At 50.7% G+C, this 26,683-nt stretch overlaps 1 protein-coding gene across 1 annotated transcript in view; it reads left to right on the top strand.

Annotated features, from left to right (window-relative positions):
* Window positions 1-26,683, top strand: part of SUPT5H (SPT5 homolog, DSIF elongation factor subunit) — a 104,752-nt gene that overhangs the window by 64,398 nt on the left and 13,671 nt on the right. The window contains 8 exon segments of the mRNA XM_075323471.1: window positions 21,770-21,859; window positions 21,986-22,056; window positions 22,143-22,248; window positions 22,336-22,429; window positions 24,121-24,257; window positions 25,686-25,841; window positions 25,929-26,075; window positions 26,209-26,355. Of these exon segments, the coding sequence (XP_075179586.1) occupies window positions 21,770-21,859; window positions 21,986-22,056; window positions 22,143-22,248; window positions 22,336-22,429; window positions 24,121-24,257; window positions 25,686-25,841; window positions 25,929-26,075; window positions 26,209-26,355 (948 nt within the window).

The following is a 26,683-nucleotide window of genomic DNA, read 5'->3' as shown; positions in this document are numbered from 1 at the left end:
CAACAGGGTCACGGTTTTTACTCCAACTTGTTTGTGGTCCCAAAGAAGGACGGGTCTTTCCGTCCTGTCCTGGACCTGAAACTTCTCAACAAACACGTAAAGACCAGGCGGTTCCGGATGGAATCCCTCCGCTCCGTCATCGCCTCAATGTCCCAAGGAGATTTCCTTGCATCGATCGATATCAAGGATGCATATCTCCACGTACCGATTGCTCCAGAGCACCAGCGCTTCTTGCGCTTCGCCATAGAAAACGAACACCTGCAGTTCGTGGCACTGCCGTTCGTCCTGGCAACAGCCCCACGGGTTTTCACCAAAGTTATAGCTACTGTAGTAGCGGTCCTCCACTCTCAGGGTCACTCGGTGATCCCGTACTTGGACGATCTGTTGATCAAGGCACCCTCTCTAGAGGCATGCCAACACAGCCTCGACGCTACCCTGGAGACTCTCCAGAGTTTCGGGTGGATCATCAATTTTCCAAAGTCAAATCTGACATCGGCCCAATCGCTGACATATCTTGGCATGGAGTTTCATACCCTCTCAGCGATAGTGAAGCTTCCACTGATCAAGCAGCGGTCACTACAGACAGGGGTACAATCTCTCCTTCAAGGCCAGTCACACCCCTTGAGGCGCCTCATGCACTTCCTGGGGAAGATGGTGGCAGCAATGGAGGCAGTTCCGTTCGCGCAGTTTCACCTGCGTCCACTTCAATGGGACATCCTACGCAAATGGGACAGGAAGCCGACGTCCCTCGACAGGAACGTCTCCCTCTCTCAGGCGACCAAAGCTTCCCTTCGGTGGTGGCTTCTTCCCACTTCATTATCGAAGGGGAAATCCTTCCTACCCCCATCCTGGGAGGTGGTCACGACGGACGCGAGTCTGTCATGGTGGGGAGCGGTTTTTCTCCACCACAGGGCTCAGGGTACGTGGACCCAGCAAGAGTCCTCGCTTCAGATCAATGTTCTGGAAATACGGGCAGTGTATCTTGCCCTGAAGGCGTTCCAGCAGTGGCTGGAAGGCAAGCAGATCAGAATTCAGTCGGACAATTCCACAGCGGTGGCATACATCAATCACCAAGGCGGCACACGCAGTCGGCAAGCCTTCCAGGAAGTCCGGCGGATTTTGATGTGGGTGGAAGCCACGGCCTCCACCATCTCTGCAGTTCACATTCCAGGCGTGGAAAACTGGGAAGCAGACTATCTCAGTCGCCAGGGCATGGACGCAGGGGAATGGTCCCTTCACCCGGACGTGTTTCAGGAGATCTGTTGCCGCTGGGGGGTGCCGGACGTCGACCTCATGGCGTCCCGGCACAACAACAAGGTACCGGTGTTCATGGCACGGTCTCAAGATCCCAGAGCTCTGGCGGCAGACGCCTTAGTTCAGGATTGGTCGCAGTTTCAGCTCCCTTATGTGTTTCCTCCGCTGGCACTGTTGCCCAGAGTGTTACGCAAGATCAGGGCCGACTGCCGCCGCGTCATCCTCGTCGCTCCAGACTGGCCGAGGCGGTCGTGGTACCCGGATCTGTGGCATCTCACGGTCGGCCAACCGTGGGCACTACCAGACCGACCAGACTTGCTATCTCAAGGGCCGTTTTTCCATCTGAATTCTGCGGCCCTCAACCTGACTGTGTGGCCATTGAGTCCTGGATCCTAGCGTCTTCAGGGTTATCTCAAGACGTCATTGCCACTATGAGACAGGCTAGGACACCAACGTCCGCCAAGATCTACCACAGGACGTGGAAAATTTTCCTGTCGTGGTGCTCTGCTCAGGGTTTTTCTCCCTGGCCTTTTGCCTTGCCCACTTTTCTGTCCTTCCTTCAATCTGGACTGGAAAAGGGTTTGTCGCTCGGCTCCCTTAAGGGACAAGTCTCAGCGCTCTCTGTGTTTTTCCAGAAGCGCCTAGCCAGACTTCCACAGGTACGCACGTTCCTGCAGGGGGTTTGTCACATCGTTCCTCCTTACAAGCGGCCGTTAGAACCCCGGGATCTGAACAGGGTGCTGCTGGTTCTTCAGAAACCACCATTCGAGCCAATGAGAGATATTTCTCTCTCACGCCTTTCGCAGAAAGTGGTTTTTCTAGTAGCAGTCACTTCACTTCGGAGAGTGTCTGAGCTAGCAGCGCTGTCATGCAAAGCCCCTTTCCTGGTTTTTCACCAGGACAAGGTGGTTCTGCGTCCGGTTCCGGAATTTCTCCCTAAGGTGGTATCCCCCTTTCATCTCAATCAGGATATCTCCTTACCTTCTTTTTGTCCTCATCCAGTTCACCAATGTGAAAAGGATTTGCACTTGTTAGATCTGGTGAGAGCACTCAGACTCTACATTTCTCGTACGGCGCCCCTGCGCCGCTCGGAGGCACTCTTTGTCCTTGTCGCTGGCCAGCGTAAAGGGTCACAGGCTTCCAAATCAACCTTGGCTCGGTGGATCAAGGAGCCAATTTTCGAAGCCTACCGTTCGGCTGGGCTTCCGGTTCCCTCAGGGCTGAAGGCCCATTCTACCAGAGCCGTGGGCGCGTCCTGGGCTTTGAGGCACCAGGCTACGGCTCAGCAGGTGTGTCAGGCGGCTACCTGGTCGAGCCTGCACACTTTCACGAAACACTATCAGGTGCATACCTATGCTTCGGCGGATGCCAGCCTAGGTAGACGAGTCCTTCAGGCGGCGGTTGCCCACCTGTAGGAAGAGGCCGTTTTACGGCTCTCTTACAAGGTATTATTTTACCCACCCAGGGACTGCTTTTGGACGTCCCAATTGTCTGGGTCTCCCAATGGAGCGACAAAGAAGAAGGGAATTTTGTTTAGTTACCGTAAATTCCTTTTCTTCTAGCTCCTATTGGGAGACCCAGCGCCCTCCCCTGTTTTTTTGTGTACACATGTTGTTCATGTTGAATGGTTTCAGTTCTCCGATATTCCTTCGGATTGAAGTTTCTTTAAACCAGTTTTTAATTCTTTTTCCTCCTTCTTGCTTTTGCACCAAAACTGAGGAGCCCGTGGGAGCACGGGGGGTGTATAGGCAGAAGGGGAGGGGCTTAACACTTTTAAGTGTAATACTTTGTGCGGCCTCCGGAGGCATAGCCTATACACCCAATTGTCTGGGTCTCCCAATTGGAGCTAGAAGAAAAGGAATTTACGGTAAGTAAACAAAATTCCCTTCTTTGCTCTCATCCAATTCACCAATATGAAAAAATTTGCATTTGTTAGATCTAGTGAGAGAACTCCGGATCTACGTGTCTCGCACAGCGCCATTGCGCCGCTCTGATGCGCTCTTTGTCCTTGTCGCTGGCCAGCGTAAGGGGTCGCAGGCTTCCAAGTCATCCTTGGCTCGGTGGATCAAGGAACCGATTTTTGAAGCCTGCCGTTTTTCTGGGCTTCCGATTCCTTCAGGGCTGAAAGCCCATTCTACCGGAGCCGTGGGTGCGTCCTGGGCATTGCGGCACCAGGCTACGGCTCAGTAGGTGTGTCAGGCGGCTACCTGGTCGAGTCTGCACACTTTCACGAAACACTATCAGGTGCATGCCTATGCTTCGGCAGATGCCAGTCTAGGTAGGCGAGTCCTTCAGGTGGCGGTTGCCCACCTGTAAGAGGGGGCCGTTGTTTCGGCTCTTTTTATCGAGGTATTCTTTTTCCCACCCAGGGACTGCTTTTGGACGTCCCAATTGTCTGGGTCTCCCAATGGAGCGACAAAGAAGAAGGGAATTTTGTTTACTTACCGTAAATTCCTTTTCTTCTAGCTCCTATTGGGAGACCCAGCACCCGCCCCTGTTCCCTTCGGGCTGTTTGTTCTTTTGTGTACACATGTTGTTCATGTTGAATTGTTCTTTTGGTTCATGGTTTCAGTTCTCCGAACATCCTTCGGATTGAATTTACCTTAGACCAATTTATAAGTTTCCTCCTTCCTGCTTTGGCACCAAAACTGATGGGCCCGTGATGCACGGGAGGGTGTATAGGCAGAGGGGAGGGGTTACACTTTTTAAAGTGTAATACTTTGTGTGGCCTCCGGAGGCAGTAGCTATACACCAATTGTCTGGGTCTCCCAATAGGAGCTAGAAGAAAAGGAATTTACAGTAAGTAAACAAAATTCCCTTCTTCCGTTAGGAAGTTAGAAGGGTTCAAAGTTCATCAGCAATTTCTCATTTTTCCAACAAAATTTACAAAAAATTTTTAGGTACCACATCACATTTGGAGTGATTTGAGAAACCTAGGTGAAAGAAAATACCCAAAAGTGACCCCATTCTAAAATCTGCACCCCTCACTCTCCTCAAAACCACATCCAAGAAGTTTATTAACCCTTTAGGAGCTTCACAGCAACCAAAGCAATGTAGACGAAAAAATGAAAATTTTACTTTTTTAACACAAAAATGTTACTTTAGCCATAAAAATTAGTATTTTCACAAGGGTATCAGGAAAAATGCATCATAAAATGTATCGTGCATTTTCTCCTGAATGCACACATACCTCATATGTGGTGGAAATCAAATGTTTGGGCACACGGCAGGACTCGGAAGGCAAGGAGCGCCATTTGAATTTTTGAGCGCAAAATTAGCTGCACTCATTAGCGGACGCCATGTCGGGTTTGAAGACTCCCTGAGGTGCCTAAACAATGGAGCTCCCCCATAAGTGACCCCATTTTGGAAACTAGAGCCCTCAAATATTTTTTCTAGATGTTTGATGTGCACTTTGAACTCCTGGGGGCTTCATAGAAGTTTATAACGTTGAGCCGTGAAAAGAAAAAAAAATTTTTTTACAACAAAACTGTTGCTTCAACCAGGTAGCTTTTCTTTATCGTTCCTATGGGAGACCCAGACCATGGGTGTTTAGCTTCTGCCTCCGGAGGACACACAAAGTACTACACTTAAAAGTGTAGCTCCTCCCTCTGAGCTTATACACCCCCTGGAGAACCAGATCTAGCCAGTTTATCGCTTTGTGTTCAGGAGGCATACATCCACACATGCATTCTCATCTGATTTTTTTTGATTTTTGGAAAGAGTTTGAAGAAAAGCGGGTCCATGTCTGGACTCCCGGCATGTCCCTTCTCACCCCACTGTGTCGGCGGTGTTGTTAAGGTTGATTTCCAGGGCTGGAGCCTTACATGCCGTGCTCCTTCACCATCCCTCCGGGGCTCTGGCTTGAAGTGGGAGCCAGCACGGTCTCCATGCTTGGCAGGAGACCGGTCTCCATCCGCAGCCCTTCAGGACCCTGCTGGACCGGAGCACTCATCCCCAGGGACTTGGAACCCTGCGTCTCAGCAAGCTAAGTACCTGAGACGTTTATATATTGGGGGTGCCTGTACTTTATTGTTGTGGGAGAGTGTGCTGAGTGTGTTTTATGACATTTCCGGCGGGTTCTCTGGCTGTCGCCTGAGAACCGCGCCGATGGTGCCTGCGCGCCGGCCGCGCCGCTCAAATTTAGGCCCCGGCTTCGCCGTAGGCCTAGTTTCAGTTTCACTGCCCTCGCATGTCACTCATGCAGAGGGACAGGCTCGGCTCCGCCCGGCGGCCGATCAGCACAGGGGAGGGATACTCCCCACTGCTGGGGCGTCCCTCCTCCCCTGCAGGTCTCTATAGCCCTCCAGTTCCCGCTCCTCAGACAAGTCCCGCCCCTTCTCTTCGCTCCGGCGGCCATTTTCTCAGCGTTCTCTCTGCAAGCGCTGGTCTGCAGCATCTCTGCTGAGTTGCTGTGCTTGGGGGTCCGGGCTTCGGGATCTGGAGGGCACACAACACCGCTCCAGCGGTCTGGTAAGCCACAACGGTCTCTGGTTGTGGACCTCTGATTATACTCTCTGGGGTTCATTCTCTGGCAGAGCCCCCACTCCAGCAGCATGTCTCACACGAGGAGCAAGGCTCCAAAGCTGTATTCAGTATGCACTGCATGTAACCTCGTGCTGCCTGAACCGAGCACATATCCACATTGTGACGCCTGCTCTAACCTGGCGGTGCCTCAGCCTGGAGTCTCACTCCCAGTGGTCTCTCAGGCTGCTCCTGCTCCTGTGGCTGAACCCCCGGCTTGGGTAGAATCATTTTCTAGGTCTATCTCCCAGTCTTTTGCTGACTCCATGGGACTTCTGTCCAGGACTTTGAACATGCATCAGCCCCTTTCACAGGGTGCCTCTGCTGCTAGGGGTCTCTCAGGTCCGGAGCTCACAGAGGATTCATCATCTGGTCCCAGACCCCGTCCTTCTAAGAAGAGACGCAGGGTTCCCTCTCCTTCCTCGTCCCGCGGCTCTGATTCAAGCTGACTCGCAGGACGAGGAGGATGCCTTTACGGGGGGCTCGGAGGTTAACTCCATGTACCCCATTGATCTGTCCGAAAGTGACTCAGATGTTAGTGATTTGATTGCGTCCATTAATTCTGTACTGGATCTCAATCCGCCAGTATCGGAGGATCAACCCTCTCTGGCAGAAAAGCACCAGTTTACCTCGCCTAAGAGAGCAAAGAGTGTGTTCTTTAACCACTCCAGTTTTCAGGCCGCTGTGACCAAGCCCAGGGCCTGTCCTGACAAACGCTTCCCAAAGCGTGGTTCTGATGACCGCTTTCCCTTTCCACCTGAGGTGGTCAAGGAGTGGGCTCACTCCCCAAATTTAGACCCACCGGTGTCTAGACTCTCAGCCCGGACCGTTGTATCGGTGGCTGATGGCACCTCTCTTAAGGATTCCACTGACCGCCAGATTGACCTTCTGGCCAAATCCGTATATGAAGCGGCGGGGGCTTCGTTCTCCCCGACTTTTGCAGCAGTGTGGGCTCTCAAAGCCATCTCTGCTTCTCTAGAGGAGATGCATTCCCTCGCCAGTGAATCTATGCCCGAAATGGTTACCTTAACTTCCCAAGCTTCAGCTTTTTCATCCTATGCCATGTCTGCCATGCTGAAAGCTTCTCACCGCACTGCGGTGGCTTCGGCTAATTCTTTCGCTATCCGCAGGATCTTGTGGCTTCGAGAGTGGAAGGCAGATGCTTCTTCAAAGAAGTACCTTGCTGGACTCCCTTTTGCTGGGTCCCGGCTGTTCGGTGAACAGCTGGATGAAATTATCAAGGAAGCTACTGGCGGGAAGAGTACTTCCATGCCACAAACCAAAACCAGGAAACCTGTCCAGGGCAGGAATCAGTCGAGGTTTCGTTCCTTTCGGTCCTCCAACTGGTCCTCCTCTAAGCCCTCGGCCTCGTCCACTAACTCAGCCAAGGACCAGAAATCCAACTGGCGCCCAAAAGCGCGTCCACAAAAGACCGCAGGAGGTGCTGCCACCAAGGCACCCTCCTCGTGACTATCTGTCCGCGCCAGCAACGTCCTTAGTCGGTGGCAGGCTCTTCCACTTTGGCGACGCGTGGTTTCAACACGTCTACGATCAGTGAGTAAGGCTATGTGCCCACGCTGCGGATTTGCCGCGGATTTTGCCGCGGATTTCCCGAAAATCTGCAGCAGCGGCACTTCCAAGCCATTTCAATGGCATTTTGGAAATGCTGTGTCCATGCTGCGGATTTTTCTGCTGCGGATTTGCCGCGGATTTTGATGCGGAAAAATCTGCAGCATGTCAATTGTTTGTTGCGGATTTTGGTGCGGATTTGGGTATAGAATGGGGGAAAAAAAAAATCCACATCAAAATCCGCGGCAAATCCGCGGGTGCGGATTTGCCGCGAAAGTCACGGATTTTCATGCAGAAAAATCCGCAGGTACATTCTACCGTGGACACATAGCCTAAGGGATATCATCTCCCACGGCTACAGGATAGAATTCTCTTCCAGCCCGCCAAACAGATTTTTCTCTCAACTCCCCCCTGCTCCAAGGCCGCCGCCTTCTCACAGGCTGTGGCATCCTTGCAGGCCAACGGAGTAATTGTACCGGTTCCCGCCCGGGAACGGTTCAGAGGTTTCTACTCAAATCTCTTCCTAGTCCCCAAAAAGGACGGTTCCTTCCGGCCCATCCTGGATCTCAAGCTTCTCAACAAGCATGTTCACATGTTCAGGTGCGGCATTTTCGCATGGAGTCTCTGCGATCAGTCATTGCCTCAATGACCCAAGGGGATTTCCTAGCATCCATCGACATCAGAGATGCCTATCTGCATGTGCCAATTGCAGTTTCACACCAGCGTTGGCTACGTTTTGCAATCGGAGAGGAACATTTCCAATTCGTGGCTCTCCCCTTAGGGTTGGCCACAGCTCCTCGGGTATTCACCAAGGTCATGGCAGCAGTGATAGCGGTCCTGCACCTACAGGGGTTGGCAGTGATCCCTTACCTGGACGACCTTCTGGTAAAGGCTTCATCCAGCGTGGATTGTCAGCGGAGTGTCTCGCTCACTCTCGCCACTCTAGCCCAATTCGGGTGGCTTGTCAATCTTCCCAAGTCCACTCTGACTCCGACCCAGAGTCTCGCGTACTTAGGGATGCAGTTTGAGACTTTGCCGGCACTTGTGAAGTTGCCCTTAGTCAAACAGCAGTCCCTCCAACTGGCGGTGCACTCTCTGCTGAGGCCCCGCCGTTATTCCCTCAGGCGCCTAATGCAGGTGCTGGGTCAAATGGTGGTGTCAATGGAGGCTGTTCCCTTTGCCCAGTTCCATCTGCGTCCCCTGCAGCTGGACATTCTCCGCTGCTGGGACAAGCGGCCTTCCTCCTTGCACAGGTTAGTGGCTCTGTCACCACAGACCAGGAGCTCTCTTCAGTGGTGGCTTCGGCCCCTCTCTCTGTCCCAGGGGCGCTCCTTTCTGGCCCCTTCTTGGGTGATCCTCACCACGGATGCCAGTCTATCCGGCTGGGGAGCGGTATGTCTCCACCACCGAGCGCAGGGCACTTGGACTCCATCCGAATCAGCCCTTTCGATCAATGTGCTGGAAACCAGAGCCATGCTTCTGGCTCTCCTAGCTTTTCACCATCTGCTGGCGGGCAGGCACATCCAAGTCCAGTCGGACAACGCGACAGCGGTTGCCTGCATCAATCACCAAGGCGGGACACGCAGCCGCCTGGCAATGTTGGAGGTACAACGCATCCTTTAATGGGCGGAGGACTCCAAGTCCACCATATCCGCAGTCCACATCCCAGGCGTGGAAAACTGGGAGGCAGATTATCTCAGCCGTCAAACCGTGGACAGTGGCGAGTGGTCCCTGCACCCGGCAGTTTTTCAGTCAATCTGCCGCAAATGAGGCACTCCGGACGTGGACCTAATGGCATCCCGTCACAACAACAAAGTTCCCGTTTACGTGGCTCGCTCCCACGATCCTTAGGCATTCGCCGCGGACGCTCTGGTCCAAGACTGGTCCCAGTTTCGTCTGTCCTACGTGTTTCCCCCTCTAGCCCTCTTTCCCAGAGTCCTGCGCAAGATCAGAATGGAGGGCCGTCGAGTCATTCTCATTGCTCCGGACTGGCCCAGGCGAGCTTGGTATCCAGACCTGCTCCATCTGTCCGTAGAGGTGCCGTGGCATCTCCCGGACCGTCCAGACCTTCTCTCACAAGGTCCGTTTTTCCTCCAGAATTCTGCGGCTCTCAGATTGACGGCGTGGCTCTTGAGTCCTGGATCTTCACGGCTTCTGGTATCCCTCCTGAAGTCATCTTCACTATGACTCGGGCCCGTAAGTCTTCCTCCGCCAAGATCTATCACAGGACTTGGAAAATTTTCCTCTCCTGGTGTCGCTCTTCCGGCCATCCTCCTTGGCCATTTTCCTTGCCGACCCTTCTGTCCTTTCTACAGTCCGGTCTGCAGCTGGGACTGTCCCTCAACTCTCTCAAGAGACAATTCTCAGCTCTGTCAGTGCTGTTCCAGCTGCGTCTCGCCCGGCTGGCTCAGGTCCGCACCTTCATGCAGGGCGCGTCTCACATCATTCCGCCTTACCGGCGGCCCTTGGATCCCTGGGACCTCAATTTGGTTCTCACGGTTTTGCAGAAACCCCTCTTTAAGCCTCTTAGGGAGGTTTCTTTGTTTCGGCTTTCACAGAAAGTGGTCTTTCTAGTGGCCATAACTTCCCTCAGGAGAGTCTCCGATTTGGTTGCGCTCTCTTCGGAGTCACCTTTTTTGGTTTTTCATCAAGACAAGGTGGTTCTCCGTCCGACTCCGGACTTTCTTCCTAAGGTGGTCTCTCCTTTCCACCTTAACCAGGACATTACTCTACCTTCCTTTTGTCCGGCTCCTGTTCATGGCTTTGAAAAAGCGTTGCATACTCTGGATCTGGTGCGTGCTCTCCGGATCTATCTGTCTTGCACCGCTGCTCTTAGGCGGTGCACTTCTCTTTTTTTGCTAACCACAGGTCGGCGCAAGGGTCTCTCTGCTTCTAAGCCGACCTTAGCCCGTTGGATTAGGTCAACCATTTCGGACGCCTACCAGTGTTCTCAGGTGCCTTCCCCGCCGGGGATCAAGGCACACTCGACCAGAGCTGTCGGTGCCTCTTGGGCTTTCAGGCACCAGGCTACGGCTCAACAAGTCTGTCAGGCTGCCACTTGGACTAGCCTGCATACCTTTTCGAAGCACTACCAAGTGCATGCTCATGCTTCGGCAGATGCGAGCTTGGGCAGACGCATCCTTCAGGCGGCTGTCGCCCATTTGTGAAGTTAGGTTCTGCCTACTTCTTAGTTTTTCTGTTTATTTCCCACCCATGGACTGCTTTGAGACGTCCCATGGTCTGGGTCTCCCATAGGAACGATAAAGAAAAAGAGAATTTTGTTTACTTACCGTAAATTCTTTTTCTTATAGTTCCGTATTGGGAGACCCAGCTCCCTCCCTGTTGCCTGTTGGCAATTTCTTGTTCCGCGTGTTTTCACCGGCTGTTTGTTGTTGACAGAGTCTCCGGTTGTTCCGGTTTTTGCTCTGTTTTTACTTGTGGGTGGCTATTCTCCTTCAGCTTTTGCACTAAACTGGCTAGATCTGGTTCTCCAGGGGGTGTATCAGCTCAGAGGGAGGAGCTACACTTTTAAGTGTAGTACTTTGTGTGTCCTCCGGAGGCAGAAGCTAAACACCCATGGTCTGGGTCTCCCAATACGGAACTATAAGAAAAAGAATTTACGGTAAGTAAACAAAGTTCTCTTTTTTTTATCACAAGGGTATCAGGAAAAAATGCACCATAAAATGTATTGTGCATTTTCTCCTGAGTACGCAGATACCTCATATGTGGTGGAAATCAAATGTTTGGGCACACGGCAGGACTCGGAAGGCAAGGAGCGCCATTTCACAACAAAATTGGTTGGAATTATTAGCGGACGCCATGTTGCGTTTGGAGACCCCCCTGAAGTGCCTAAACAATGGAGCTCCCCCATAATTGACCCCATTTTGGAAACTAGACCCCTCATGGAATTTATCTAGCTGTTTAGTGAGCACTTTGAACCCCTGGAGGCTTCACAAACGTTTGTAATGTTCAGCCGTGAAAATATTTTATTCTTTTTTTTACCACAATTGTTTTTTAAAACAGGTAGCTTTTTTTTCCACAAGGGTATCAGGAAAAAATGCACCATAAAATGTATTGTGTAATTTCTCCTCAGTACACAGGTACCTCATATGTGGTGGAAATCAATTGTTTGGGCGTACGGCGGGGCTCAGAAGAGAAGGAGCGCCATTTCGCCATGTTTCATTTGGAGACCCCCTGAGGTGCCTAAACAATGGAGCTCCCCCACATGTGATCCCATTTTGGAAACTAGACCCCCCCCCTCCCATACAAAAAAATTAGTTTGGCGAAATAAAAAATACAGACATCAGTAAAAAAAAAAAATGAGCGCCTGCCACTAAGACCAGTGCCAAACGTGAGAGCAATGCACGAGTCTCGCATCGCATCATCCACTGCAGTCTGGAAGCGAGCAACTGCGCTGGATAATGCGATGCGAGAGGGCGGGGTGGCAGATGAGAAAGGGCGCAGCGGGTGGAGGAGCGGCAGAGGATGGGAAAGGGCGCAGCGGATGGATGATGGGAAATGGCGCAGCGGGTGGAGGAGCGGCAGAGGATGGGAAAGGGCGCAGCGGATGGATGATGGGAAATGGCGCAGCGGATGGAGTAGCGGCAGAGGATGGGAAAGCGCGCAGCGGATGGATGATGGGAAATGGCGCAGCGGATGGAGGAGCGGCAGAGGATGGGGGGGGGAGGTGAGATGGGGATACCTACCTTACAGGATGGATCTAGGCAGCAGGATAACAGCAGACAGAAGAGGCAGCAGATGAAGGAGGCAACAGATTGAGGAGGGTGAGAGGGGGCAGTAGATGAAGATGATGGGAGAGAGCAGGCAGCAGGTCGGGGAGGGGGGCAGAGTCTGATGGGAGAGAGAGATGGCACATGGAGGAGGGGGGGCCCCGGGGGGAGGGTGGCTTGCAGCACATGTGGGGGGAGGGTGGCTTGCAGCACATGTGGGGGGGAGGGTGGCTTGCAGCACATGTGGGGGGGAGGGTGGCTTGCAGCACATGTGGCGGCGGGGACAGTGGCGGGGACAGTGGCGAGCGTGGCGGCGGGGACAGTGGCGGCGGGGACAGCGGTGGATCGGGAGCAGTGGCGATCGGAGCCGTGGCGGGCGGGGCGATCGGAGACAGCGGCAGTGGCGGGCGGGGCGATCGGAGACAGCGGCGGGGCTGGCAGGGAGATCGGGGACAGGGGCGGGCGGCAACTTACCGATGGGCACCCGCAGAGACCGTTCTCCTCGGCTTCCAGGGACGGTCACAGGCCGCAGATCCACATTGATTGGAGAGAGCGGTCACAAGACCGGTCTCTCCAATCAGAGCTGGGGGTGGGTGAAGGACCGATCACCCAGCTCCAGTCAATGGCCAGTGCTACAGCAGCACTGATCAGGGCTGGATTTAAATGTTCCAGCCATTTTCAATGGCTGGAACATTACAGTGACTGTAATTGGCTGAGCGGCGTTTGTCAGCCAATCACAGCCTCTGTAGGTTCGGAGAGGAGGCACCACCCCTCCTGAGGTCAGGCAGAGGTCCCCTCCTTCCCAAATCTACCGTTTAATCAAAGAAATTGGACTCCCCGGGGCTCCGGGACCGCGATTTCGCCATAACGTACTGGGTACGTCATGGGTCGTTTAGCACCATGTCACCGTGACGTACCCAGTACGTCAAAGGTCGTTAAGGGGTTAATAATGATATTGGGCGATAGCTAGCACACTGCGTTGGATCTTTCCCTGCTTTAGGTATGACTGTGATGTGTGCTCTCAAAGCGTCAACGTTAGGATTTGAGTCCCTCTGGGCACTGGAATTAAAGGTACGCAGAAGGTGCGGTGTTAGTAATTCTTTAAGTTTTTTATAATACACCAGGGGCAGGCCATCAGGGCCTGGAGCTTTTCCTGTTTTGGAAGAAGCAATAGTTTTTGCCTTTTAATAATTACATTTCTATTTGTTTTCTTTGTCGCTCCATTGGGAGACCCAGACAATTGGGTGTATAGCTACTGCCTCCGGAGGCCACACAAAGTATTACACTTTAAAAAGTGTAACCCCTCCCCTCTGCCTATACACCCTCCCGTGCATCACGGGCCCATCAGTTTTTATGCTTTGTGTTGAAGGAGGCACACATGCACACAAGCTCCACATTTTAGTCAGCAGCAGCTGCTGATTGTATCGGATGGAAGAAAAGAGGGCCCCCCACAGGGCCCCCGGCATGCTCCCTTCTCACCCCACTGAGTCGGCGGTGCTGTTAAGGTTGAGGTACCCATTGCGGGTACAGAGGCTGGAGCCCACATGCCGTTTTCCTTCCCCATCCCTTAGGGGCTCTGGGAGAAGTGGGATCCTAACCGGTCATCCAGGCACTGGGACCGGGCTCCATCCGCAGCCCCTGGGGGAATCTGACGGACAGGAGACTGGATATCATCAGGGACAGGGCCCTGCATCCATAAGGTACTCTGTGTCCCCTTAGGGACGGTACATGCAGCGCCTGTGTTACAGACGCAGCAGCGGCTCCTGTGTGGTTTGTGAGACCGGGACTACCGCGCCGACCGCGCCTGTTTGCCGGCTGCGTTTTTAACTTTAGTCCCCGGCTTTTGCGGCCTAGTACCATATACTCCCGCCCCCGGGCCTGCCAGTCAGGGGTAAGGGCGGGACGGCCGACTGGACGTCGGCAGTGAGGGCTGGAGCATACTTTGGTATCCTCCTCCCCCCTCACTGAACACTGTGGGGCACCAGTTTCCCGCACTTTATTAGGCACGCCCACGGCTCCATCCTCCCCTCAGAACGCTGGCAGCCATTGTTATATTCAATACTGCCGGTGGGGGATTTCAGAACGGACTCCGCAGTTCTGACAGAAGTGGGATCCTAACCGGTCGCCGGTCACTGGGACCGGGCTCCTTCCGCAGCCCCTGGGGGAATCTGACGGACAGGAGGCTGGATACCATCAGGGACAGGGCCCTGCATCCACCAGGTACTCTGTGTCCCCTTAGGGACAGCGCATGCAGCGCCTGTGTTACAGACGCCGCAGCGGCTGCTCTGTGGTTTGTGAGCCAGGACTACCGCGCCGACCGCGCCTGTTGGCCGGCCGCGCTTTTAACTTTAGTCCCCGGCTTTTGCGGCCTAGTACATGTACTCCCGCCCCCGGGCCTGCCAGTCAGGGGTAAAAGCGGGACGGCCGACTGAACGTCGGCAGTAAGGGCTGGAGCATGCTTGGTATCCTCCTCCCCCCTCACTGAGCACTGTGAATCATTTCTGCCGGTGGGGGATTTCAGAACGGGCTCCGCAGTTCTGGGAAAAGTGGGATCCTAACCGGTCGCCGGTCACTGGGACCGGGCTCCCTCCGCAGCCCCTGGGGGAATCTGACGGACAGGAGGCTGGATATCATCAGGGACAGATTCCTGCACCCATGAGGTACTCTGTGTCCCCTTAGGGACGGTGCATGCAGCGCCTGTGTTACAGACGCCGCAGCGGCTGCTGTGTGTTTTGTGAGCCGGGACTACCGCGCCGACCGCGCCTGTTGGCCGGCCGCGCTTTTAACTTTAGTCCCAGGCTTTTGCGGCCTAGTACAGGTACTCCCGCCCCCGGGCTGGCCAGTCAGTCACTTCTGCCGGTGGGGGATTTCAGAAGGAGCTCTGCAGCTCTGAGAGTCCCTGGCAGGGAATCTGGTGGCACACCACCGCTTGGGGCGGTTGGTAAGCCACACCAGTTGTCAGGTGCTGGACCCCCCTGGGTCCCGTAGTGTGTGTGTGTATGTATGTATGTATGTATGTATGTATGTATGTATATGTATGTATATGTATATGTATATGTGTATATATATATATATATATATATATATATATATATATATATATATATATATATATATATATATATATAATTATCGTATACATTTTCTCTATTCGTCAGCATTATTTGCTTTTGACTCCCTCAGGCGGAGCCTCCGGCACTGGTGGGACCCTCGGCTCAGGAGGTACCGCCGGTTTCCACTGCACAGATGGAAGGGACAGAGTTTACAATTTTGACTGAGAAACTCTCTGAGTCGCTTCACATTCCATGGCTCAGTCTATGGACAGATGGTCTGCTAAGATACTAGAAGCTTGGCAGTCCAGACCGGTAACACAGGGCCAGGGCACTGTGAGTTCATCGTCCCCAGGCCCTGTCGGTCGGTACAGCAAAGGGCTCCTGGGGTGGCACCCAGATCCCACGGTGAGAACTCCGACACGGACCGCAGCCTCAGACAGGCTAAGCGGGCTTGCTGGGAACCTTCCCCGGCGGCATCACGCGGTTCGGGGTCTCAGCATGAGGACCCTCTGGAGGATGAAGCGGAGGTCGCAGCTCAGGGCTCGGATCCTGACGTTGCTCTCAATCTGGATACACCTGAAGGGGACGCCATAGTAAATGACCTTATAACGTCCATCAACCAGGTGCTAGTCCTTCTCCCCCAACTCCACCTATAGAGGAGTCGGCTTCACAGTAGGAGAAACACCAGTGTAGGTTTCCCAAACGTACCCGGAGTGCGTTTTTCGATCACTCTAACTTCGGAGATGCTGTCCAGAAGCACAGAGCACTTCCGGACAAGCGCTTTACTCAGCGCCTTAATGACACACGTTACCCTTTCCCCCCTGACGTAGTTAAGGGTTGGGCTCAGTGTCCCAAGGTGGATCCTCCAGTCTCCAGACTGGCGGCTAGTTCCGTAGTATGAGTGGCAGATGGTTCATCGCTCAAGGATGCCACTGACAGGCAAATAGAGCTCATGATGAAATCCATCTATGAAGCCATAGGCGCGTCTTTTGCTCCGGCCTTCGCAGTCGAGCGGGCACTCCAAGCTATCTCAGCTTGTCTGTCTGAGACTAATGTGGTCGCACGTACTTCTGCTCCGCAGGTTGTGTCTTTGACTTCTCAGGCGTCGGCTTTTTCGTCCTACGCCATGAACACCGTCCTGGACTCTGCGAGCCGTACAGCGGTAGCATCCGCCAATTCGATGGCAGTCCGCAGGGCCATGTGGCTACGCGAATGGAAGGCAGACTCTGCTTCCAAGAAATTCTTAACCGGTTTGCCATTTTCTGGCGACCGTTTGTTTGGCGAGCAATTGGATGAAAAACCGATGGGTGAAAGACATTCCGTCTCACGGTTACAGGATAGAGCTCAGCTCTCGTCCTCCGACTCGTTTCTGCAGATGGAGTTGTGATCCCCGTTCCGCTTCAAGAACGTGGTCGCGGTTTTTACTCCAACTTGTTCGGGGTACCAAAAAAGGACGGATCATTCCGGTCCGTTTCCGGGCCTCATTCTGCTCAACAGACACGTGAGAACCAGATGGTTTCGGATGGAATCTCTCCGCTCAGTCATCGCTTCGATGTCCCAGGGAGTCTTCCTAGCATCAATCGACATCAGGGATGCTTATCTCCATGTGCCGATTACACCAGACCATCAACGCTCCCGGTGTGTCGCCATCCGGGTCGAACGCTTTCAGCTCGTGACTCTGCCTTTCGGCCTGGCGACAGTCCCACGGGTCTTCACCAAGGTCATGGCATCAGTGGCGATGGGCCTACACTCTCAGGGACACTCGATGATCCCTTACTTAGACGATCTCCTAAGTCAAGGCACCCTCCCGGGTGCCACGTCGACATAGCCTGAACATTTTTTTTGGAGACTCTCCAGAGGTTCGGGTGGATCATCAATTCCCAAGTAAAAATTGACACCGACCCAATCACTGACTAACCTCGGGATGGAGTTCATCCTCTCTCTGAGATAGTGAAGCTACCGCTGGACAAACAGCATTCGCTGCAGACAGGGGTGCACTTTCTCCTTCGGGCCCAGTCTCACCCCTTGAGGCGCCTCACGCGCTTCCTAGGGAAGATGGTGGCAGCAATGGAGGCAGTTTCCCGTGCGCAGTTTCATCTGCGTCCACTCAACGGCACATTCTCCGCAAATGGGACAGAAGGTCGACGTCCCTAGACAGGAACGTCTCTCTTTCACTGGCAGACAAAACCTCTCCTCAGCGGTGGCTTCTTCCCACTTTTTGGTCGAAAGAAATGTCCTTCCTGCTACCATCCTGGGCTATGGTCACGACGGACATGAGTTTGTCAGGGTGGACAGCGGTCTTCCTCCACCACAGGGCTCAGGGAACCTGGACTCTGACAGAGTCCTCCCTTCAGATCAATGTTCTGGAGATAAGGCCAGTGTAGCTAGCCCTGAAGTCGTTCCAGCGGTGGCTGGACGGCAGGCAGATCCGGATACAGTCGGACGACGCCACGGCGGTCGCGTACATCAACCGCCAGCACAGAGCGCTGGCGGCGGATGCATCAGTTCAGGTCTAGTCGCAATTTCGACTGCCTTATGTATTTCCTCCTCTGGCGCTGCTGCCCAGAGTGTTACTCAAGATCGGGTCCGACTGCAGCCGCGCCATCCTCGTCGCTCCAGACTGGCCGAGGAGGTCGTGATACCTGGATCTGTGGCACCTCACGGTGGGTCGACCGTGGGCACTCCCGGACCGACCAGACTTGCTGTCTCAAGGGCCATTGTCCATCTGAATTCTGCGGTCTTCAACCTGACTGGGTGGCCATTGAGTTCTGGCTCTTAGCGTTCTCAGAGTTTTCTCTATCACGCCTTTCGCAGAAGGTGGTCTTCCTAGTGGCAGGCACATCACTTCGGAGAGTGTCTGAGCTAGCAGCGCTGTCATGCAAGCCCCCTTCCTGGTGTTTCGCCAGGATGAAGTGGTTCTGCGTCCGATCCCGGAATTCCTACTTAAGGTGGTATCCTCCTTTTCTTCTCAATCAGGATATCTCCTTACCTTCTTTTGGCTCTCATCCAGTTCACAATTGTGAAAAGGATTGCACTTGTTAGATCTCGGGAGAACACTCCGGCTCTTCTTTCGCGCACTGCACCCCTGCGCCGTTCTGATGCGCTCTTTGTCCTGGTCACTGGCCAGCGTAAGGGGTCGCAGGCTTCCAAGTCAACCTTGGCTCGGTGGATCAAGGAACTGACCCTTGAAGCCTACCGTTCTTCTGGGCTTCCGATTCCTTTAGAGCTGAAAGCCAATTCTACCAGAGCCGCAGAGGCATCCTGGGCATTGCGTCACCAGGCTACGGCTCAGCAGGTGTGTCAGGCGGCTACCTGGTCGAGTCTGCACATTTTCACGAAACACTATCAGGTTCATGCCTATGCTGTGGCAGATGCCAGCCTAGGTAGGCGAGTCCTTCAGGAGTCGGTTGCTCACCTGTAAGAGAGGGCCGTTTTTTCGGCTCGTTTCATCGAGGTATTCTTTTACCCACCCAGGGACTGCTTTTGGACATCCCAATTGTCTGGGTCTCCCAATGGAGCGACAAAGAAGAAGGGAATTTTGTTTACTTACCGTAAATTCCTTTTCTTCTAGCTCCTATTGGGAGACCCAGCACCCGTCCCTGTTCCCTTCGGGCTGTTGTTCTTTTGTGTACACATGTTGAAGGGTTCCTTTGGTTAATGGTTTCAGTTCTCCGAACATCCTTCGGATTGAATTTACCTTAGACCAATTTATAAGTTTCCTCCTTCCTGCTTTGGCACCAAAACTGATGGGCCCGTGATGCACGGGAGGGTGTATAGGCAGAGGGGAGGGGTTACACTTTTTAAAGTGTAATACTTTGTGTGGCCTCCGGAGGCAGTAGCTATACACCCAATTGTCTGGGTCTCCCAATAGGAGCTAGAAGAAAAGGAATTTACGGTAAGTAAACAAAATTCCCTTCTTTGTGTGCAGAATACATTTTTGTTAATACTTTCTATTTTGTTAACAGTTATTAACCCGGGCGAAGCCGGGCAGTACAGCTAGTATATAAATAAAGCTGAGTGTATGTATGTGTGTGTGTATGTATGTGTGTGTATGTCCACTAAAGGAATTTGCACCATCGCATTTACAATCACAAAATTTTGCACAGACACTCCTTGTGACCCAGGGAACGTCATAGACTGTTTTGATGGGAAAATTTAACCCCGTGCTTTAGTTATACTCCAAAAAAAACCTGCCTCAGTTAAAGTCAATGGAGCTGTGAGCTATTAGGTTATTAATAGGAGCGGTGATTGGTTGCTATAGGAACAAAATAAATTGTTAGTATTAAAAGCTTATGTGTGAAGGTAATAAGATGTCTGTGGGGAGACGGATAGAGAGAGACAGACTGAGAGAGACAGTGAAAGAGGCAGACAGACAAGGAAAAAAAAGAGACAGAGAAAGAGACCGAAACAAGGAAAGACAGGGAAAGAGACCGAAACAAGGAAAGATAGGGAAAGAGACCGAAACAAGGAAAGACAGGGAAAGAGACCGAAACAAGGAAAGACAGGGAAAGAGACCGAAACAAGGAAAGACAGGGAAAGAGACCGAAACAAGGAAAGACAGGGAAAGAGACCGAAACAAGGAAAGACAGGGAAAGAGACCGAAACAAGGAAAGACAGGGAAAGAGACCGAAACAAGGAAAGACAGGGAAAGAGACCGAAACAAGGAAAGACAGGGAAAGAGACCGAAACAAGGAAAGACAGGGAAAGAGACCGAAACAAGGAAAGACAGGGAAAGAGACCGAAACAAGGAAAGACAGGGAAAGAGACCGAAACAAGGAAAGACAGGGAAAGAGACCGAAACAAGGAAAGACAGGGAAAGAGACCGAAACAAGGAAAGACAGGGAAAGAGACCGAAACAAGGAAAGACAGGGAAAGAGACCGAAACAAGGAAAGACAGGGAAAGAGACCGAAACAAGGAAAGACAGGGAAAGAGACCGAAACAAGGAAAGACAGGGAAAGAGACCGAAACAAGGAAAGACCGGGAAAGAGACCGAAACAAGGAAAGACAGGGAAAGAGACCGAAACAAGGAAAGACAGGGAAAGAGACCGAAACAAGGAAAGACAGGGAAAGAGACCGAAACAAGGAAAGACAGGGAAAGAGACCGAAACAAGGAAAGACAGGGAAAGAGACCGAAACAAGGAAAGACAGGGAAAGAGACCGAAACAAGGAAAGACAGAAAAAGAGACCGAAACAAGGAAAGACAGGGAAAGAGACCGAAACAAGGAAAGACAGGGAAAGAGACCGAAACAAGGAAAGATAGGGAAAGAGACCGAAACAAGGAAAGACAGGGAAAGAGACCGAAACAAGGAAAGACCGGGAAAGAGACCGAAACAAGGAAAGACCGGGAAAGAGACCGAAACAAGGAAAGACAGGGAAAGAGACCGAAACAAGGAAAGACAGGGAAAGAGACCGAAACAAGGAAAGACAGGGAAAGAGACCGAAACAAGGAAAGACAGGGAAAGAGACCGAAACAAGGAAAGACCGGGAAAGAGACCGAAACAAGGAAAGACAGGGAAAGAGACCGAAACAAGGAAAGACAGGGAAAGAGACCGAAACAAGGAAAGACAGGGAAAGAGACCGAAACAAGGAAAGACAGGGAAAGAGACCGAAACAAGGAAAGACAGGGAAAGAGACCGAAACAAGGAAAGACAGGGAAAGAGACCGAAACAAGGAAAGACAGGGAAAGAGACCGAAACAAGGAAAGACAGGGAAAGAGACCGAAACAAGGAAAGACAGGGAAAGAGACCGAAACAAGGAAAGACAGGGAAAGAGACCGAAACAAGGAAAGACAGGGAAAGAGACCGAAACAAGGAAAGACAGGGAAAGAGACCGAAACAAGGAAAGACAGGGAAAGAGACCGAAACAAGGAAAGACAGGGAAAGAGACCGAAACAAGGAAAGACAGGGAAAGAGACCGAAACAAGGAAAGACAGGGAAAGAGACCGAAACAAGGAAAGAGACAGGGAAAGGGACCGAGACAGGGAAAGGGACCGAGACAGGGAAAGGGACTGTTACTATCCTGGGCAACTCCTGGGTACTACAGCTAGTGTGTGTGTATATTTCATATATATATATATATATATATATATATATATATATATATATATATATATATATATATATATATAAAATATAATCTCCCTTTGTAGCAACGTTCCCAACACCCCTTTTCAGTGAACCCCATTAATATGTAATTTATGATTGTCCCTCGCTCTATGCTGATACTTGAAAATGGTCCAATGGGTGTCTCCAAATTGTGCTCCGATCCCCTCTGTGCCTACAGGTGGCATCTTCTTCTTTTGATTGATGTGTATGAGGTCTCCTATGTCATGAAATAGCCTGTCCGTTGCATAGTCGAGAGAAATACGCTTGCACAGGAGCTGGATTTAGGAGGGGAGGTGACTATGGGGGCCGAGGGTGCACGAGCACAGGCTGGTTTTGCACCTCAGACCCCTCGGCAGCCATTCACATTCAGCGTGGGAGAATTACAAAAGTCCTTATATGAGGGGTGCAGGGCAAGTTGCTTTATACATAGAGAGATGGAGATTGGGTCAATTCATTACATGCGTCTTCGGTCTCACAAATTGTATAACGCTAGTTTGGTCCGTTGCATGTAAAGCTGAATCGCCCCTTTCTTTCTAGGTGGATTATGTGGAGCCCAGTCAGAACACAATCTCTCTCAAAATGATCCCCAGAATTGACTACGACCGGATCAAGGAACGGATGAGTCTGGTATGTGATGGCGGCCATCAATGTCTGTAATCCCCACCACCTTCTCATGCTGTCCAGTCATATTTCTCTTTTGTTCCCTCCCTTAAAAACTCTCCTACAATGTATCTGTTTCTCTCCAAAATATAGAAAGACTGGTTTGCCAAGAGGAAGAGGTTTCGTAGACCTCCGCAGAGGCTTTTCGATACAGAAAAGATCAGGTGGGATCTTCTCGCACGGAGTAACGTTTTAGTTCTGTGCTTGTGATATTCCCCAGCGCTGACCAGTGCTCCCCTCATCCGTACAGGTCTCTCGGGGGAGATGTTTCATCCGATGGAGATTTCCTCATTTTCGAGGGTAATCGTTACAGTCGCAAAGGTTTCCTCTTCAAGAGCTTTGCGATGTCCGCTGTGGTAAGTCGCCGGTCCTGTACGAGAGGCTTACGACCATAGATTGGAAATGTATGTAGGCGGATAGGACTTATGTTTCATGCTTTTTAGATCACAGACGGCGTGAAGCCAACTCTGTCTGAATTGGAAAAGTTTGAAGATCAGCCAGAAGGGGTCGACCTGGAGGTGGTGACGGAGTCTACAGGTAAGGACGCAGCACAGCTCTCCACTTTTTCAGTCCCATAGTGTTTGATAGGAGCGGCGGCGGCGTGTGTACGTGACCACCTACTTCCTTTAAACTGAGGGCCCCTTTCTTGGAAAAAGCAATCATACCCATATTCTGTAGAACATACCCTGGGATATGGAGTGTTATAAAATTTGCTTTAGGACCGCTTCATGTACAGTGGAACCTCGGGTTACGAGTAACTTGGTGTGCGAGTATTTCGCTATACGAGCAAAGCTTGCTGTAAATTTGTAACGCAGGTTACAAGCAAATACTGCATACACTTCCGGTTCCGTACTTTCACCGCGCTCTGACCCGCTCTTGCAGTCTGCACACACACTCATACACACACACACACACACACACACACACACACACACACACACACACACACACACACACACACACACACACACATTATGCTCACCTTACCTTCTGTTCCATCGCCAGCCTCCTTGTTCTTGTAATTTGCCGGTACAGGATGTGTATCGGGTAACCATTGCAACGATGGAGGAACTTCCGCTGCCAGCCACTTCTCAAAGGCAGCGCGCTGACCAATCAGAGGCAAAACAAGGAAAACTCCACAAATAAATATATAAAAGAAGATATCTTTATTGAATAACAAAAAAAACTTATTAAAAACATATAAAAGGAGAAATTGACACAAGATTCACCTTGGTCCAAGTGGTATCAAAGTGTGAAATTCACAATCATTACTCCATGGGAAAACACAAATAAAAAATAAGTCTAATCAATAAATATAAAGTGCAGTACTTTCACATATCCACTAGGTGGCAGTAAAACAAATAGATTTAATAATAAATATAAAGTGCAATACTTTCATATGTCCACAAGGTGGCAGTAAGACACAGGTAAGTTATTATTATTATTATTATTATTATTATTATTATTATTTATTATTATAGCGCCATTTATTCCATGGCGCTTTACAAGTGAAAGAGGGTATACGTACAACAATCATTAACAGTACAAGACAGACTGGTATAGGAGGAAAGAGGACCCTGCCCGCGAGGGCTCACAGTCTACAGAAGTTGAATATTACTGTGAATAGAAAATGCATATATGTGACTCTTCAGATTTTGTGTTATACCATGCCTGATGAAGAGACCTGAGTAGTCTGGAAAGCTTGCTATTATTACCATCTTTTCAGTTAGCCATTAAAAGGTATCAACCACTGAGGACTTCGGTTCTTTTAAACAATTTTTTTAGAAAATGCAATACTTTCACAAATCCACACGGTGGCAGTAACACCAAGCAGAAAGTCAAAGTATAATCTTAGGTAGATTGAACCCTCGTAAAGTATAGGTCACTCCAACAAGGAGTATGAGTCCTAGGATACTAGTCTACACAATAAGATCAATGGCAGAACGTGAGTATTTACCGCAAGGACCGCCCCTTAAGGGTTCTGCCATTGATCTTCTTATTGTGTAGACTAGTATCCTAGGACTCGTACTGATTGTTGGAGTGACCTATACTTTACGAGGGTTCTATCTACCTAAGATTATCATTTTGACTTTCTGCTTGGTGTTACTGCCACCGTGTGGATTTGTGAAAGTATTGCATTTTCTATTGAGCTGAATATGGATCCCATTTTCCGTAGTCATCGTCATTATTACCATTTTATGGCACCAATGGGTCCCATTGTCTTACAGGAAAGGAACGTGAACACAGTCTGCAGCCCGGAGACAACGTGGAAGTGTGCGAGGGAGAGTTGATAAACCTGCAGGGTAAAATCCTCAGTGTGGACGGGAACAAGATCACCATCCTGCCCAAGCACGAGGACCTCAAGGTGACTTCTCCTTTAAGAGCTGGTACAGTTTTATGTATAGGATTGATCCCATTCAACCCAAACACTTGGGAGTTACATGACCCAGAATTTATTAAACCACCATATTTCAGTATAATCACTCAAAAACTGATAATTTATTACAAATTTTATTTATTGCATTAAAAATTATCACAATATGGGGTTAAAGATATTAGCGCATTAATCACACCATTAATTTTAGTCCATAGAAAACAAGACAAATGTGAGGACACCAATAAAAGCCCTATAGGATACAACTCAACATCTGAGCCTGCACACACCCAAATTGTGTATAGGTGAGTAGTGGTGAACAGCTAAATATATCTCACACACTGGAGCACGGGTAGGTATAGAATATCCAATTATATTGACCCGAACTATCCACATGGCCTCCGAGGAATAATACATCGAAACGTGCGTCGGGCTTGGGACATAACCCGGCGTCTGTGCTGCACACTTGCACGTTATGGGTGAGCCTGGAGGTAGGTGGTTGAAGCATACAGTTACACGGAAGTGTGAATAGGTTTTTAGCATGCTACTAGAGCGGCCATGGTGAGTAGTGGTGAACAGCTAAATATATCTCACACACTGGAGCACGGGTAGGTATATAATATCCAATAATATTGACCCGAACTATCCACATGGCCGCTCTAGTAGCATGCTAAAAACCTATTCACACTTCCGTGTGACTGTTTGTTTCAACCACCCTTCTCCAGACTCACCCATAACGTGCAAGTGTGCAGCACAGACGCCGGGTTACGTCCCAAGCCCGACGCACGTTTCGATGTATTCTTCCTCGGGGGCCATGTGGATAGTTCGGGTCAATATAATTGGATTTTCTATACCCACCCGTGCTCCAGTGTGTGAGATATATTTAGCTGTTCACCACTATAGACAATTTGGGTGTGTGCAGGCTCAGATGTTGAGTTATATCCTATAGGACTTTTATTGGTGTCCTCACATTTGTCTTGTTTTATATGAAATAAAATTAATGGTGTGATTAATGCACTAATATCTTTAACCCCATATTGTGATACTTTTTAATGCAATAAACTGTTTATATTTTTTTTCTAAATAAAATTTGTAATAAATTATCAGTTTTTGAGTGATTATACTGAAATATGGTGGTTTAATAAATTCTGGGTCACGTAACTCCCAAGTGTTTGGGTTGAATGGGATCAAGTTTATATATGGGAGTGACCCGATGATTTACAATAAATATCCATTGCTCCCTTGTTTTTGCTTTCGTTAATTATGTACAGGATTGCACTGAAGCCGGCCGGGCCTTGCCGCCTTGAGACCGGGGGAATCCGTGCTGCTTTTGGCACGTTACTGACATTGTGCTTTCTATTGCCTGATCTTGGACAGTAAAGGGCAGTCATAACCGGGAATGTTTCATCCTTCTCATAGGACATGTTGGAGTTCCCAGCTAATGAGTTGAGGAAATATTTCCGAATGGGGGACCACGTCAAAGTCATCGCAGGACGCTACGAGGGGGACACGGGTCTGGTGGTTCGGGTTGAAGAAAACTTCGTCATTCTCTTCTCTGATCTTACCATGCACGAGGTGAGGAATATTTTGGCCACATTTTATGGATGTTGGTTTTGACTGCACATGCTCAGTCCGTTCACCTTTTCTTACCTCCCATTACAGTTAAAGGTCCTGCCTCGAGACTTGCAGCTTTGTTCAGAGACTGCTTCAGGAGTGGATGTTGGTGGACAGCACGAATGGGGGGAGCTGGTGCAGCTGGACCCCCAGACGGTGGGGGTTATCGTACGTCTGGAGAGGGAAACCTTTCAGGTGAGCGACCCCCAGACTGAAGCTTCTTCCTGGACTTGATATATGGTGCAAAAAAATCCACACCTTTTGTGTGACTCCGTGCTATTGTGATATCCATCAGCCATAGTCTAATCCAGACTTTTTATTTTTGAAGGTCTTGAACATGCACGGTAAGGTGATTACAGTCCGGCACCAGGCCGTCAACCGGAAGAAGGACAATCGCTTTGCTGTTGCTCTCGACTCAGAAGAGAATAACATTCATGTGAAAGATATAGTGAAGGTCATTGATGGACCGCATTCGGTGAGGAAAATGAATTCTCTTCTTCTCAATGACTTTTATCCCTTTCCTGACATGTCACACATAAGGTGAGGAGGTATAGAGCTGACTCGGGAGATGCTGCCAGCTGTGTTTTACAGCCAGCATCTCCCTGTAATTGCTCGCTCCTATCGCCACCATGTTTGTATGCCCATGAAGCCCAGACAGAATACTTCCCAATGACTTTAATCCCTTTCCTGACCTGTCACACATAGGGTGCGGATGTATAGAGCTGACTCAGGACATGGTGCCAGCTGTTGTTTTACAGCCACCAGCTGTGTTTTACAGCCAATGTCAAGGGAGGAACTAGCTC

The sequence above is a fragment of the Anomaloglossus baeobatrachus genome, chromosome 9 (assembly GCF_048569485.1).
Source record: "Anomaloglossus baeobatrachus isolate aAnoBae1 chromosome 9, aAnoBae1.hap1, whole genome shotgun sequence".
NCBI classification, from domain to species: Eukaryota; Metazoa; Chordata; class Amphibia; order Anura; family Aromobatidae; genus Anomaloglossus; species Anomaloglossus baeobatrachus.
The sequence above is the reverse complement of the archived record's forward strand: the minus strand, read 5'-3'. Positions and strand labels throughout refer to the sequence as shown.